Source organism: Pongo abelii, chromosome 18, assembly GCF_028885655.2.
Source record: "Pongo abelii isolate AG06213 chromosome 18, NHGRI_mPonAbe1-v2.0_pri, whole genome shotgun sequence".
Lineage (NCBI taxonomy): Eukaryota > Metazoa > Chordata > Mammalia > Primates > Hominidae > Pongo > Pongo abelii.
Window position 1 is genome coordinate 30,363,971 of NC_072003.2, and position 16,806 is coordinate 30,380,776.

At 55.5% G+C, this 16,806-nt stretch overlaps 1 protein-coding gene across 5 annotated transcripts in view; it reads right to left on the minus strand.

Annotated features, from left to right (window-relative positions):
• Positions 1-2,870: 2,870 nt before the first annotated feature.
• Positions 2,871-16,806, minus strand: part of NSMCE1 (NSE1 homolog, SMC5-SMC6 complex component) — a 43,218-nt gene continuing 29,282 nt past the window's right edge. For 2 of the 5 annotated variants that reach the window (NM_001132144.1, XM_054533057.1), the window contains 6 exon segments: positions 2,871-3,113; positions 3,603-3,723; positions 4,617-4,733; positions 10,801-10,947; positions 11,989-12,066; positions 12,975-13,096. In NM_001132144.1, the coding sequence (NP_001125616.1) occupies positions 3,034-3,113; positions 3,603-3,723; positions 4,617-4,733; positions 10,801-10,947; positions 11,989-12,066; positions 12,975-13,096 (665 nt within the window). In that variant the 3' untranslated portion in view covers positions 2,871-3,033. 5 annotated transcript variants of the gene reach the window in all.

A 16,806-nucleotide genomic window follows, 5' to 3' on the forward strand; every position in this document is an offset into this window, starting at 1 on the left:
TGGCCATGGGCAGCTGAACTCCAGCTCCTGATGCCCTCTACCTAGGCCAAGGAATTTGACTTTATCATGTAGGTCCTGGGGTTCTCAGCCTTTGAGCAGACACCAGCAGAATCTGCATTCTCGAAAGCTGGCTGTTGGCAGGGAGAGGCCATGATACTTACTCATCCTGGGAGTGGGCTGCCGAGGGGCCATGGGCGTGCTGGGGAGTGGCAAACACAAGAGCTATCTGGAAGCTGAGTCCCCTTGGCTCCGTGGGCAGCTGTTTGCAAGGACATTGTTTATTCCCTGCCATGGTTAATAGTGAATTACTTAATCTTTCACAGGAAGAATTTACACCAGATGTCAACACCCCTGAAAGTAGCAAGGCATAAAACAGGGACGCCCTTATGACTAGGTTCACCATTAGTGAGGAGGTGTGACGGCCCGGCCACCGTGGGCTGTGACTCTCGGCCCGCCTATGTAACTCACACCCCTTCCCCAGCTGAAGGACAGGCAGACTGTGGCCCCAGCTCCCAGTGCCTAGCCACTCCAGCTGGCAGGCCCCACGGCCCATCTGTAGTATAGCATGACAGAAAGCTGGGCACGGGAGGCCACGTTCATTAATGTGTGGTATCCTGGCCAGGCTTCAAGCAAATGTCCCTTGTCAGATGAGGAATGGGAAAAGGGGAGATGTCCTGCCCTGTGGGTGAGGACACGCAGCATCTGGAACTCCTCATGAGGGTTTTGAGTGAGTGCTAGTGTGTGTTGTGGGACGTTCATGTCGGTGTCATCATGCAGGGGTTGGAGGCAACAGAGACGAGCAGCAGGAGGGCTGGTGTCCCCAGTGGCCAAGTGCCCAGAGGCTTCCTGAGTCCCCGGCCAGGACTGACTCGAGCTCAAAGAATGAACAACCAGAACCACGGGACAACTGGGACAGTCCGGAGCTGCCCCGGCCCCTCCTGCAGGCAGTATTTGCTGGTTGGCTTTTTGCTTTCTGGCGTCCATCTTCCCGTCTTCCAGAACGGCATGCTGATTGCATTCTGGAGAATGACCTCTGCCCCAGGGATGTGGTCCTGGAAGGTCTGTACGTCAGCTCCTCCCTGGACCGGCATCTTGAGGGCGTGTTGGGAGGAATTCAGACAGGCTGGAGCCAACCCCGTGTGGCAGCAGCGCCGGCAGTGACAGAATTGTCTTGACATCCACGACCCTTATTCCAAGGTCTGCCATTCTAGACTGGTCCTGCCTTCCTGTCATTTCTGCAAGCCACCTCATACGTTTCCAAAAAACCCCTCTTTAGGTGAGGCCGGCCAGGGCTGGCACTGGCTGAATGCACTGGGCTTACCAATGGGCCTGTCTCTGCCCACTGATGAAGGACTAAGCTGGGTCCCCGGCTGCCTCCCTGATGGGAAGGTGGGCTTGAGGGCTGAGGAGCCCAGACCTGGTTCTGGGAGGGTGAGCCTCCCACCAGGGGTCATTGGTTCACTGAGCCTTGGATGCGTGCTCCACCCTGGGTTTATGGAGGTGAACAAAGTGGGGTGGTCCTGCCTGCAGCGGGGGAGGCCAGCCACCAATTCAGTGTCCAAGTTCACTCCCTGCTGCCCCTGAGGCTATTGAAGATGCAATTGCACCTTCGATTTGCTTAGGGAAAGGCCCCTGCTCCCTCAGCCACGTGGCCTGAGAGGGACGGCCCCACCCCTCTCTCCGAGGTGGGTCTGATTTTCCAATGCCAGCTGGATAATCCCATCCCCACCTCACAGGTGTCCATGTGGGAGCTGTGGGCCATGAGGATGCTTGCAAGGGTGTGGGAGCCCTCTTCCTCCTGATCCCAGGCATGATGCGTGAGGCCCAGAGGCATGGCAGCTATTTTGCTACCATGAAGAAAGCAGCTGGATTTCTAGGAAACCACCTCGTAGGCCCCAAGCATGCATGCAGCCAGCCCAGTGAAAGCACAGTAGACACAGAAATATGGCTGTCTGGTGACCTTGCTGGAGTCTCTGGACGAGGCATCTCCTCAAGACCCCTGTGGCCAAGTCCTTCCTTGTTTCAGCCAGTCTGAGTTGGCTTTTCTGTCATGACTGAAGCATCCTGACTGATGCTGGGGTTCAAGAGAGGGATGAAGATGGGGACTTAACAAGTGTGAGGATGGAGGAAGTGCAGGGAGCGAGGGGCTGACCAGTGCCAAAGGGTGAGCGGGTACTAGCCAGGAAACAAAGCCGGACACCAGAGGGGAGGGCGCGCAGGCCCAGGGCGCTCTGTGTAGAGGCTCCGGAGCTGACGAAGGAAGCGCTGCACCCTGAGCAGTGGGTGGGGGGAGGCGGTGGCAGACGAGCAGGGGCCTCACCAGGGGTCACAGCCCTGCTGCAGCAGTGGGGGCATCCAGGGGTCTTCTGTAGGGAGCACAGAGCAGGGTGTGGGCCGGGCTAGAGGGCTATTGGCAGCTGGGCTGGACAGGATCTGGTGACAGTGGATGCAGGAGGGTCAGGGAGAGGAAGCACTGAGGCTGACTCCCGGTCCCGGCTGGGGCAGCTGGATGGCAGGGCTGCCGGGCACCCACAGGGAGCAGAGGGTCCAGGGAGGGAGAGCACACGTCCCGCCCAAAGGCCCAGCCTCAGCCCATTCAGGCCAGGGGAGAGTTCAGACTAGGGAGCTGGGGAGGCCAAGGCTCACACATCCAGGTTCGGGCCAGCCCAGTCCTGCTGGGACAGCTGGCCACAGCTGGGACTGGAGGCAAGGCTGCCCTGGGCAAGGACAGTGAGCTGTCCTGAGCCGTTGCTGGGGCCTCTTGCTGGCTTCACCTGCTGGAGCCCAAACCCAGGGGGTCTGAGTGACGACCGAACTCCAGGAAAGGCAAGGCCACGACACGGAGCCTCACACACAGGCTTGACAGGGGCTGCAGCAACTTCCCAGAACGGTTTATTCCAAAGCTGTGGACAGTGGACATTAAGACGAAAGAGGTGACTCGCGTGGAACCTGAAACACGGACGCCTCTCTTCCAAGAAAGGCTGTGGCAATCAGGCCACTCAAGGCAGCCAGCCCCTCAGCAGGGCACGATGGCTAATGCTGCCTGGACCGCAGGGACTTTTTGTTCGATTTCGAGACACCAGACTCCCTCTCCTTCTCAGGGTCAAAGACTTCTGTAGACAGAAAAGGCAGGAAAGACACAGTGAATGGAGGGGCTGGCGGCACAGGGGCACCAGCTCGAGCCAGCAGCTACGTCTCCTGTGCCAAGGACTGTCCTAGGTCTACAGCATCCTTCACTGCTAACCCTCCCCAGCCCGTGAGGAAGACAGAGTTAGCCCTAGTTCAGAGAGGAACAAACTGAGGGAGCTGTGGGCATGGCTTTCATGTCCCCCTCCTGAGAGGGCTGCCAGAGAGAGAGCCTTGTCTAGACGAAATGCTCATACGCGTTGGAATTTCTGCTGGGCTCTAGAAAGTCCTCTGGAACGGTGCACGTAGCTCAGCCTCTACTTCCTGCAGTGGCTTCTTCTAGGATTCAAGCTGCTAACACGGACCCCCACACACCCTGGAGCCCTTCAGGGCCCTGTCTCCAAGGGCTTCCCTGGTGCCAGGCCCTGCGTCCTGCTGGCCCAGCCCCTCCCACGAGAACCTCAGGGCCTACGCACTTGGGATCTCATGGGGCCAGTAGTCGTTGCAGTGGGGGCAGCGCGGTTCAGCATTCGACTGGAAGTACTTGGCCACGCAGGGTAAATGCATCCTGATCCCACAGGTTTCGCAGCTTTGACCCTGAAACAGGAAAGGCCAATGATGGTGGAGCTGGTGCACACCTCCGTGTTCTGCACACGTCCGTGTTCTGCAAACCTCCGGGGAAGCCACAAGGAAAATGGGCAGCAGGTGGCATCGTGTTATCTTCTGGGCCCCAGATTAATACTGAAAATAATCCCAAACGCTTTAGTGCAGTGGAGTCTTTTGTTTGCTTGCTTGTTTGTTGCAGTGGGTTTTACTAAACAATTCTGAACACATGAACGCAGTGACAGAAGCCGAGGGCTCCCAAACTCCCGCACTCAGATCCTGCAGGTGGTGTGTGGACAGCCACAGCTTTTCAGAAGCTTATTTGCTAATGTGGATCAAAAGCTTTCAAAAAATAAAAGTGCACTCTGTCCCAGAAACTCCGCCCAAGGAAATAATCACCAGGTGCCCAAGGATACAGGTGTACGAGGCCCATAAGAGCAATTGCAATTACAAACAGCTACAGCTGCAAAACGATAGAAACTGAAAGACACATCAATGTCCACGCTGGTTCAGCGGTTGCAAAGTCCTGCAAACCGGCGTTAAGACCACTCCAGAAAGCAGCAATCGACAAGAGACACTCACTACAAAACTGCCAAGATAATGCAGGTTGCACAGAACACTCAGCCTTCCTGAGAAAAATAAAGTAAGCGAGGGCCCTTGGACCCCAACAGCAGAACCAGGGAGGAGGGAGGCAGTGCGTCCCTGCGGGGCACAGTGGGGAGGTGTCCTGACACGTCCTGGGAGATGGCCTCTGCCAGCTCTTGTGGGAGGATGCGCCAGCAGTGCGGGAGGGCTGGGCCCAGAGCCAGGATTCCGGGAAGTACCTGTACAGAGCCCCGGGAGCCAAGGGCCCAGTGATGAGCTCCTGTGCCCTGCCCCGCGGGTACCTGGATGAGGAGGCTGTGACAGATATTGCAGATCTTCACTGCGTCGGGGTACGTCTCCCGGATGTATTGCTCCATCTCCAGGATGGCCCGGCCGTGCAGGGTGAACTCCCCTTCCTTCTGCAGGGACACACAGGAGGTGGCCACCCTCAGCCAGGCCCTCTCCCCATTCACCACCTCTCTTCCCTCTGTGATCCCACAGCCCAGTGCTCAGGAAGACCCAAGGGTCTAGGCAGCTTTTCATCAATCCCAGCCAACGGGCATCAGCCACGTCCCCCTGGCAGAGCCTCAGCAAGGGAAACTGAGGCAAAGACCCACGACATGGAGGCGTGGCTCCCCGACACCCGCCTTTTCTCAGCATCTGCTGTGTCTTCAGACGTGACTGCTCTGTCTGCACAGCAGCCTCAAGGGAGGCAGTCACAGCCCTCCTGCAGATGAGGACGCTGAGGCCCACAAGGGGGTCAGTCTCCCCAGGGCTGCAAACCCAAGCACTCACTGCTGCCATCCGCCACCCATCCCACTCCCAAAAAGCAGCATCCCTGGTGCCTCCCAGCACTTCTGCCTCCAACTGCAGTAGGGACCCTCAGAGATCACTTCCGGCCACATCACTTTACAGATGGAGCTGGAAGGAGTCCGGAGAGGGCAGACAGGCCCCACCACACTGTGGGCAGTGGAGCCTCCTATGGAAGCCAGGCCTCCTGGTTCCCATGCCAGGGTGCAGTCCACCCGTCATGCATCCTGAAAACCCTGGGAGAGCCCGGAAGCACATGAACAATGCAACTCCCCAGGCCGACCCTACTGCCAGGTCACAGGAGAAAGGCAGCACTGAGGGAGACCCAAGGCAGGCAAATGACACGGGACCCAGGACACGGACTCATGCAGGCTGATTCCAGTTTCTCCACAGTCAGCTCATGCATCGGATATGAACCACACCAAGAGATGACGTCACTGATGCCTGCGAGTCACCTGAGTGCTCAACTGCCTTTTCTGTTATTTTCTAATTTTTAGAAGCAAGAGCTGTCACTCCCATTTTTTTTTTTTTTTTTTTTTTTTGAGACAGAGTTTTGCTCTTGTTGCCCAGGGTGGAATGCAATGGCATGATCTTGGCTCAATGCAACTTCCGCATCCCGGGTTCAAGCAATTCTCCTGCCTCAGCCTCCTGAGTAGCTGGGCTTACAGGTGTGAGCCACCACACCTGGCTAATTTTGTATTTTTAGTAGAGACGGGGTTTCGCCATGTTAGCCAGGCTGGTCTTGAACTCCCGACCTCAGGTGATCCACCCACCTCGGCCTTCCAAAGTGCTGGGATTGCAGGCATGAGCCACTGCACCCAGCCCACTCCCGTTTCTGACAGGTGGAACCCCCAACCCATTCCCACCTTCACCCCCACAGTGCAGTGTGGAGGGGGTGTGCTTGTGTAATCTGGGCTCGCAATGCGTTCACTCTGGAACACCAGTAGAGGGGCTGGGTGAGCACAGGAAGGAAGGCAGGGCAGAAGCGTGGGGTTGGGGCATGGACAGCCGCTGCGGGAGCAGTGGAGGGAGGCCGGGGCACCAGGCGCTTGTGCCCTGCACCATGGCTGTTGCTGGTGCACAGGGGCTTTGTGTCATCCAAGTGCTGTGGACAATGGGAGCATGTGACCAGCCCCAAGGCTGTCCTCGGTCCTCGGTCCTATGGCTGTTACCTTCCCCCAAAGTTCCCAAATCCATCACGGCACCCCACCTCCCTGGCCACCGCCCCTCTTCCAGCCTCCCCTCCAGATCCATCACGGCACCCCACATCCCCAGCCACCACCCATTTCCTCCCTCCTCCAGATCCATCATGGCACCCCACCTCTCCAGCCCCCACCCTCTTCCACCCTCCCCTCCAGATCCATCATGGCACCCCACACCCCCAACCACTGCCCTCTTCCGCCCTCCCCTCCAGATCCATCGTGGCACCCCACCTCCCTGGCCACCGCCCTCTTCCACCCTCCTCCAGATCCGTCATGGCACCCCACCTCTCCAGCCCCCACCCTCTTCCACCCTCCCCTCCAGATCCATCATGGCACCCCACATCCCCGACTACGCCCTCTTCCACCCTCCCCTACAGATCCATCATGGCAACCCACCTCCCCGGCCTCCACCGTCTTCCACCCTCCCCTGCTCCTGCTGCTCTCTGAGCCCACTCTCCTCCAGCAACGCTCTCGCTACAAAACAAGCCTGGCCCTATCACTCCCACCTCACCCCCACCCCAGGGCTTCCCACCACCCTTAGGTCCAAGAGCCAAGCCCCTAATGCGCGTATCTCCCAGGCTGCCCTTGTCTGCTCGCCTCAGCAATCTTTGTGCTCAGATCGCCCTGGCCGTAGCTTCTTGAGTGCACCTGCTGGCCACAGGGCCACTGCCGGGCTGATGATCCTCCCACCCCAGGCTCCAGGCAACTCCCACACAGCCTTCAGCTCAAGTGTCACTTCCTCAGCAGCTGAGGGCCGGTTCCTCTGGGACAGCTGTCATATAGCCATGTTTCCTTTCCATCTGTACCAGGACTACAGTGAGATGACCGTCTCACTGATCCCGGGCTCCCCCTCCAGACCATGGCCCCATGGGAGCGGCCACCAGCTCTGGTTGTGCTCACTCCTGTGGCCACAGCACCTGCTATGGGGCCCAGCACTTGGCAGGCCCGTGATAAACACCCACGGGAAGATGAAGTAGACCTTGCACTGATCCCAAAGGAATGCCTGACACTGAGCAAGTTCAAACTCAGACTGAGGCAGGAGCTGCATTTATTTTTTACATATTTATTTGAGACAGAGTTTCATTCTTGTTGCCCAGGCTAGATCATGCAATGGCACGATCTCAGCTCACTGCAACCTCCGCCTCCAGGGTTCAAGCGATTCTTCTGCCTCAGCCTCCCGAGTAGCTGGGATTACAGGTGCCCGCCACCACACCCAGCTAACTTTTTTATATTTTTAGTAGAGACAGGGTTTCACCCTGTCGGCCAGGCTGGTCTCAAAACTCCTGACTTCAAGTGATCTACCTGCCTTGGCCTCCCAAAGTGCTGGAATTACAGGTTTGAGCCACTGCACCCAGCCAAGCTGCATTTACCGAACACCTGCTATGCGCCTGAGACTGCACCCAAGGCTCACCATTCGTGACCCACTCAGTCCTCTGCGGGCCCATCAGGGGAGGGGCAGGAGGGGTGCCTTAGCCCTCAAAGACGACGACAGCCCAGGTGATCTCCCAGGCGCCTCGCCACAACACTTGGAAGTCAGGACCTCGTGTAGGGAGCAGTCCTGGGGTGTATGGAGGCACGCCCATCAGCAGACGCCCAGCTCCCATGAGCCGCGCTTGCTCTCAGAGGCCTCCCCGCTGACCCCAACCACCTACCACCCCTGGGCCTTCTCCTGGACCGGCAGCTGCCTCAGCACCTCCATGCTGGGCCAGTCTCGCACAGGACTGGCTGTCCAGGAGTGACGTGTCCTTGGGGTGGTATGACCACCTGGAAGGGCCTTGTCAGTGGGCCCCTGGCTATTTCTGTGGGAAACCCTGTGTCTGAGAGGCCAAGGATCAGACACTGCCATGTGGTCTCTCTGATCGAGGTGCTACCCTAGGAAGACCTGTCCTGGGTAAGTGAGCACCCGCCCCGGTTCTCAGCGGTTCCTCCAGAGTGCCGCAGACCTCAGGGCAACCCTTACCAGGCCATGTAGGTCAGAGAGCACTGGACCCTCACAGAAAACACCTGGAGCTGGCAATGCCCCCATCCTGCAGATGAGGAAACAGTCTCCGCAATGAGAAGCTGCTCACCACAGGCGGCGGAGGAACCTGGAGGAGTCTCACCACACAGCCCCTGCCACATTAGCTTTGTTCCTTCATCCTCCTGAGGGCCCCAGCAGGCCAGGCCGTCAACAAGAAGCCTCTCTAGGGCGACTGCCCAGCGCCAGTGCTGAGGGCCCCCTGCTACTTCTGCAGCGCTCCTGCAGGTGGCAGCTCCCGGATCCTCTGTCCACCCTCCCTGGAGCTCAGAGGCGCCCTGCAGAAGGTGGTGCCAGCACTACCACCGAACTGAGAAAGGCATAGAGTACAAGCGCCTGCAGCCACAGCTCACCCCCACAGACTCCAGGGCGGGGCCTCTTCTATCCACCACCGCCCTCTCCAGACACCAAGGGCAGACAAAGGGCAAGTCAAACCATAAAGATGGGAGCATGCCCTACAAGCCATGCACAATGGTGGCGGCATGTGCTAGGCACGGTGCTCTTGGGTGCAAAGCAGGGTGCAAAGTGTTGTGAACTGGGATGTTGGGGCACTCGGCTCTAGGGTCTGGGATAACAGGTGACTTCAGTGGGTTTCTTTATGCATCTCAACATGTTCTAATCCTCCTGTAATGAGCAGATATTTCCTGTAACATTTTTTGTAAGTTTTAAACTCTGTTCCTCTGCAACTTCATCCACCTGTCCAGTCATCCATTCAGCAAGCATTTACTGAGCACTTGAGGTACCAGGCACTGCATTCTGCAATGGGGACCAGCCATGAAGAGGTCATAACCCCTACCCTTAAAAAGCTTGGCCTGTCGCCGGGCACGGTGGCTCACGCCTGTAATCCCAGCACTTTGAGAGGCTGAGGCAGGCAGATCACCTGAGGTCAGGAGTTCGAGACCAGCCTGGTCAACATGGAGAAACCCCGTCTCTACTAAAAATAGAAAAATTAGCCAGGCGTGGTGGTGCATGCTTGTGATCCCAGCTACTTGGGAGGCTGAGGCAGGAGAATCGCTTCAACCCAGGAAGTTGAGGTTGCAGTGAGCCAAGATTGCACCATTGCACTCCAGCCTGGGCAACAAGAGCAAAACTCCATCTAAAAAAAAAAAAACTTGGCCTGAAGACGGGCTGCACGACAAGCGAGAATGGTCAGTTATAACCTGAGTAGCCCTAGAACATTCCCTAGTGCCAAATACAGCCCGGAGGGCAAGAACAACTGTGACAAAGCCATTGATGGGAGCTGCAGTCCCCAAACCGGGGCCTGAACTCGGCCCTGCCACTCTCAGGGTGTCCGACGTCATCCAGACCCCTGAGCTGTCAGCTAAAAACTAAGCTATGGAGCCACTGCAAGGCAGCAGGCAGCCTCCAAGACATGACATACAGGAACGTGCCCAGCAGATCCTGCACTCACCAGGAGCTCCCAGCCCTGCCCTCACCCCGTGACCTCTCCACCCTTTCTTCCCATCAGGTACCCCAGGAACTGAATTCGGGTCAGGTTCCTGGGACAGGCCCACCCTAAATAGAAATCATTAACTCAGAACACAAACTTCCCCAACCCAGACGCAAGCCTTCCTGAAAAGGAAGCGGAGAATCGCTGCAGCCACAAGCAGCAGCCTCTGGCCACGAGTCCGACCACCAAGTGAGGACGCGGGGACCCGGCGTGAGCGCGTCCTCAACACACATGGGCACGAGCACCTGGGAGGCACAGCTGTGGTCAACTCAGCAAACACTGAGCTGTTGAAAATAGGGGTGCCTTTTGTGGAAAAAGAACTGAAACGTGTTCTGCTCCATTCAGCAGGACTAGACGTGGGGGTGGGGGCAACATCTAGAAACTGGAGCTGCAGTGGGGCCTGTCCCAGATGTCACAGCTCCTTTCCTGAAGCAGGTCTGTGCCTCTTCTAAGCACCGGCCCTGAGGAACTCACTGCTGACAAAAATAACAGTGGTAACGTCACCAATTCCTCTGCCGCCTCCCCCGCGAGCCAGCCAGCCCAGCACCGAGCACATTACTGTGAGGTCCCATTCCTGCTCCTGACACACCCAGCCCCGAAGGGGAAACGACGACTCCCCTCTTACAGGGAACATGAGGTCACCTGGCTCAGGGTTCAGACCCGGGTTAGATGTTAGAGCCACATTCTCAGCCACGGAACTGCCCTGCCTTGCAGTCTGTTGGCTAGAGGCTTGATCCTGGGGCCCAAATCCCTGGGTGCGGCTCCTGGCTCTGCCATTCTGGCTGTGGCATCCTGAACACATCATCTGGGTGAATGGGGAGTGGGAGGCAGGAGGAGTGAGGCCCAAGTCCTCCCCACAGGGTCACTGCTGGAATGCATGAAAGCAGGTAAGGGATCCGAGAAGGCCGGGCTCCACAGACATCAGTTGGCTACAAGTACGATTTTGGAGAAAAAACTGTTATTCACTTGAAAAAGTGAACCAGGCTGGGAAAACCATGAGACAGTACCTCAATCAGCCACTTGTTTTGGACAAACTTCTGCAGCACCTGCTCTGCTTCCTTCTTCCTCATCTTCTTGCCTTTAAGTTGATCAACCAGGTTCAAAATGTTTGTGGAAGACCCAAAGCCGGTTTCTGAGTCAATAATCAGTTCCAGCTGGAAGAAAGAGCAGGTATCATGCTCATCTATTAAAATGGCAAAAATAACTTTTAAATGGTAATACCAAGTCTGGCAGGGGCGCAGTAAAACCACTCAGATCACAGGCAGAACTGTACACTGGCATGGTATTCCGGGAAAACAATTTAATATGCATCAAGAGCCAGGACTGTGCTCAGTTCTTTTGACTCAGAGGTCACTTCTATAACATCCTCCCAAATAAATGATCTTAACATCCCCAAATCAAAGAGGGTCGCCTTGCCTCACGGCTGGCCTTGGAGGCAGTGAGAGAGAGACACGGCAGGCAGGAACCGCTGGGGAAGACAAGTTCCTGCACACGCAGGTGTGTGCTCAGCTCAGCACCTGCTCCTCAACCTTGGTGGCTAATAATCCCCAGGAGAAGATCTAAAAGGAATGATTCCAACGCCTGGTTCTCAGAGATTTGAATTCAACAGATCGCGAGTGGCGCTGAAATGTCTGAATTATTTTTCACCTCTGCAGTTATTATCATTGCATCTAGGCCTGAGAACCACTCTTAGCCATGTGTTTGACCAGAAGGCTGAGCAAATAGCTCTGAAGCCTGGTAGAACAGTGCCTCTCAAATGTGCACGTGCAAATGATTCAGTGGGCACCTGGCTAAAATGCAGATTCAGACTCAGCAGTCTAGAGTGGAGACTGGGACCGGGCCTTTCTAACAAGCTCCCAGGCGATGCTGCTGCTGCTGCCTTTCCCAGATGGCACTTGGAGCAGCCAGGCAGGAACGCCTGTTACTGCCAGTGAAGCCCTGCTCTTGCCCATCCAGTTGGGGCTCACACCTGGCCCAGCACTTCCTTCCCAGGCCAGCCATGGGGACCCCCTGACAGCTGTGAGTTCCAGATGGGTAGACAGTGACATCTCCCTGCAAAGCCTTTTCTCAGACGGCAATGGTGGCCCATGTCCCCCCAGTGATCCTTGAACACTGCAGTTGCCACTTCTAATGACGGAGACAGAACTTTCCCATAAGAAGCCTAGCCAATGGGCAATGGAGATTACTCTACTTACAGCCTTTCTGAACAAATCCAGTTCATTCTCTGCAAAATCTGTAGCCATTTTGGAAATTGAAGTTGTAGCAAGATTCACCTAAGAAATAAGTCAGCATGACAGTCAGGCTGTGCTCTTTGCATGTTGGTTAACGTGTCGCTGGCTCTCCCTCCCTCCCCTCCTCCATCTCTGGCCAGTCACTGAGCTCCTGTATCCAGGCACTGCGGGCCGCAGGGATGGATCTGTAACCAGGCGTATATTATAGACTTTATTCTTTAGCTCAGTCAACATGCTGGACCCTCAGAAGTTTCAGAACTCCAAAGGGTGTGCAGTATTTTCCAAACTCAGATACATCTGGGAGATTTGTCTGCATGTTAATGGAGCTTCAAATGCAAAAAAAGCACTGAGAAGTCCGATAGCAAGGAAATCTGCTTTGCCACGTCTGACCAGCATTTCCACAGTTCTTTGACTGTGTAATGTTTTTTTCCAGGGAATTGAGTTTGGGAAACCCTGGACTAGAGTGCCCCTTTCTGAGTGTGAGCCTGGCTGGGAGCAGCCAGATGTCCTCTGACCAGCTGAGGTGTCTCCTAGCCAGGGATGGGGCATGTCAGCTTCCCACTCCTGTATTTCACCCTGGCTGTATTTCACTCCTGGCTCTGCCATTCTGGCTGTGGCATCCTGAACACATCATGTGGGTGAACAGGGAGTCGGCGGCAGGAGGGGTGAGGCCCAAGTCCCTACCTGTGAGTAAATCTGAAAACCACTGAAGGCCCCACCCACATGGGTGCAATCCTCGACACTCCTACACAGTTTCTTTTCATAGCTTCTAAGTCTTATTCTAAATAAAAAACCATTTTCTCCCTTTATTCCTAATATTCTATACATTTGGAGTAACTTCTTTGCAAAGAACTGTCCAAAAGAGAAATCAAACCAAAGCAAACACAGGCTGCCTGGGCCCTGTTCCAGCTCCTCAAAAATGCCACTAGAGGGCTCTGCCGGGCACTCACCAACGCATAAATGGGTCTCCCGTCATCTTCCGTGACTCCTCTCTTTATCTCAATATACAAGGACTCCAAGACACTGTTAATGTTGTTGATGAAGTCCTCCAACTTATCTACGGTGGCATTGCCTGGAAATAAACAGACCAAAAAAAGGGAGGTGACCAGGGGCCTCATCAAAAATACGTGGCTTGCTTTAATCATTCCATCCCATCTCAACACAGGGGACAGCAACCCCAGACACGGGTGGAGGCTGCAGCCTCTTGGGTGAATGCCAATGCTGCGTGGCTTCTTTCTTCCTGGAGTACTTGGAAGACAAACAGACAACAGATGGAGGGCGTTGTGAGGCAGGAGGGCCGGGGAGATGCTATCTGCAACCACGGAGGCTGCCGTGGGCTTCCTGTCTTTGCTCGCTGCCTCCTGATGAGAGTCCCGATCAGCACCTTCAGCGCATTACTCAATGATGTGCTCAGAGCCTGCATGAGCTCCCGCTGCACACACATCCCATCCCATCTCAGCCGTCCCCAGTGCCCCGCGAGAGGCCTCTGTCCCTGTACGTCCCCACACGTCTCAGGTGGAGCTTTATTCCTTTCTCTTTTTATTCAATGTCCGGTTATCCTCACTTACATGCCAGGCTTGTGCTGGGTCCTGGGCTGGAACAGTAAGAATAACAACAAACGGGGTGAGAAGGGTGCTTGCAGCGAGCCCTCAGCATGGAGAGGCCCTGTCCTGGGCACCTTTTGTCGTCATGAATCCACCCTCCAGCAGCTCTCTGGGCACAGGGGAAGAGGCTGAGACGCAGAGAGGTGAACTGACTCGCCCAGAGTTGCACCACAAGGCCAGGGCTTTGACCTCTCTGTCGCCCACCTCCCCTGGCCCTGCCAGCAGGATGCTCACAGCCCAGGGGCCACCATCCAGGTCCATCAGTCTGAGAAGGGGCACCCACAGTATTGCCGGGGGCTCAGCTGAGGAGGACAGAGAGGCTGCGGTGAGGACGGGAGCCTGTGGCCGGGGACAGCAGGGCCTTTCTCCTGCGGCACCAGGAAGCCTCTGAGCACTGGAAGCAGTGGAAGAACATGGCCAGCATTGTGTCCCTTTTATGCTGTGAAACTTTTTTTTTTTTTTTGAGACAGAGTCTCGCTCTCGCCCAGGCTGGAGTGCAGTAGCACAATCTTGGCTCACTGCAACCTCCACCTCCTGGGTTCAAGCAATTCTCCTGCCTTAGCCTCCCGAGGAGTTGAGATTACAGGCATGCACCACCACACCCAGCTAATTTTTGTATTTTTAGTAGAGATGGGGTTTTACCATGTTGGCCAGGCTGGTCTCGATCTCCTGACCTCAAGTGTTCTGCCCACCTCTGCCTCCCAAAGTGCTGGGATTATAGGCGTGAGCCACCACGCCCAGCTTGTCCTGCAAAACTTTTTAAAGCAAGAGTATGTATTATTGTTTTCACTGTTTTTATGTATTAAAATAAATAATTTCAAAAGATTCATGCCTTAGAAAATCATTCTGGAAAGAAAACTGCAAGAAAAAACAGACAATATGATACATTTATGTGTGAAACAAAAATAGAACCAATGAAACAGTCCCACAGGAAAAGGCCCAGCAGGTTACCCACTGGACTGACGACCAAGGCCGTCGCCAGGAAGGGACTAAACGAAGGGTCATCACAGGGCACTTGTGCTGTATGTCTGTGTTTGATTTCTTATAGACAGAGGCATTTCTAAGCTACCCGTACAACTCAAGATTCATAAAGTTAAAAAAAAAAAAACAGAAGATCATGCTGGTGACAATGGAGGACGTGGCCATGTGAAAGAGTCAAGGAAAACCCAGGCCAATGAGCTCTGTCAGAGGATCAGACTGTGGGGCCCAGAAAAGCTGAGAACAAAGCCCAGGGCAGTGATATTAATGGGCCATGCTCAGCGAGGAGCTAATCTTCCATTTCAGTAAAGTTTTTAAAATACAGTTTAAATTAAAAAGTAGTCATAATAAGTGGGTGGAACATGGACGTGGTGAGATCATAACATATGACAATGACATCTGGCCTCCGCGGCTGGAGAGCAGGCATCAGGAGGGAGGCATGGCCTGACTTCCTGCCTCCAATCCCCTGCTCACGGGCCCCTCCTTTCTGAAAAGCTCTCTTCCACTGCTGCAGCCATCTCGGATGGCCTGTTTTTCCAGGAAATGTTCTTTTCTGCCCCCAGTGCTGTCTTCCTCTTCCATACCATGCAAGGCAGCTCTTTGCTGGCGTGGGAGCCAAGCTGTTCCGTACCTGCCTGTGCCGGTGACTCGGCCAGACACACTTTTCCACCCCCAAGGGGAGCCAACGCTGGGCAGCTCAGGTGAAAGAGGCCCAGACATCAAAAAGCCTCGCTCAGTACGGAGTGAGTGACAGGAACCCTGTCCACCCAGTGTGACACTGGGGCAAGTCCCACCTCTCTCTGAAAGTGACAACTCACATTTTCCACTAACGAGGCCCCTCCTGGGTATCACTGAGAACAATGTGCCCTGTGGGCAGATGAGAAGCATTCTGATCTATTGGACTTTCCAGACACCCCGTTGCAGGGAGGGAGCCAGCAGCCCTCTCTGCCCTTCCCCTCTCCACACCGCCTCTGGTTTGGCGTCCGGCCTCATTTTTCAGAAACCATGAATGTTTTGCTGTATTTTCATCTGACCAACCACTTCCTCCTACTGTACTCGCTCACTGCACACACCAGCCACTGCTTGGGCGCTCCCGTTCTCTCCGCTATCGCCCTCCTTCCTTCCACACGCTTCCTGCGTCAGGGTCACGTCCACGATCTCCATCGCTGACCCTGTAACTGTTTCTCACGGAGGCCCCGCGCCCTTGCAGCTCCTCTTAATCGTGACCTGAGAAGAAACTTCTCTTACGCTCAGCACCCCCAAACCCTTCAACTGACTCCTTTCAGCAGCAACAGAGGTGGCGTGGTGGCATGGGGCCAGAAGCAGAGGTGTGGGCTCCAGCCCATCCTGCCCTCCCGCTCTGTGGGGCCCCGCGTGAGCCTCTCCCCCACTTCTCATCTCTAACAGCCACACACAGTCTCGCCTCCAGCCTCTCCCATGTCCAGTACCCTCTTCCCTCCCGCCACTCTACCACCACCCCTGGCCTCCTGATCCTCTGGTGGCCTCCCGTACAGGCCTTCCCCGACCAGATAAGCTGCATTGCCCAGCTCTGTCCTCCCACGGCTCCGGCACTTCCTTCCTCATCATATGGCGCTGGCGCTCCAGTTACTGTGCCCAGCCACCCCGAGACAGCAGTCAGCTGGTGACGCCTGCCAGCCCAGCAGCCACGTCCCTCCCTAACGAGACCTTCGCCTTTTTTCTTTCTTTTTTTTTTTTCACAATTGTCTTTCCCTTGCATTTGCGGTTTTGGTGAGAGAGTAATTCCAGGTACGATATTCAGGGAACCAGAAAGCAGAAAGCTGAAGGGACCAGAGATTAGGGCAGCCAGGAGTAGACAGAGAACCCCTATCAGCCAGACCCTCTCCCAATCTGAGCAAGGGACAAAAGGAAGCTTGGAGGTGGCTCCAGCCCAGAAGCTACAGAGGGCCAGCTGCTCTGGCCATGCGGTGATGCCATGCTTCCTGCCTATCCCCGACTGTGCACCTGGCCACCAATCCACCAATGAGTCCTATGTGTCCCTCCCCCAATAGCATCCCAACACATTTTTTTTTTTTTTTTTTTTTTGAGATGAAGTGTCACTCCATCGCCCAGGCTGGAGTGCAGTGGCACAATCTCAGCTCACAGCAATCTCCACCTCCCAGGTTCAAGCGATCCTCCTGCCTCAGCCTCCCCAGGCACTGGGACTACAGGTGTTTCACCA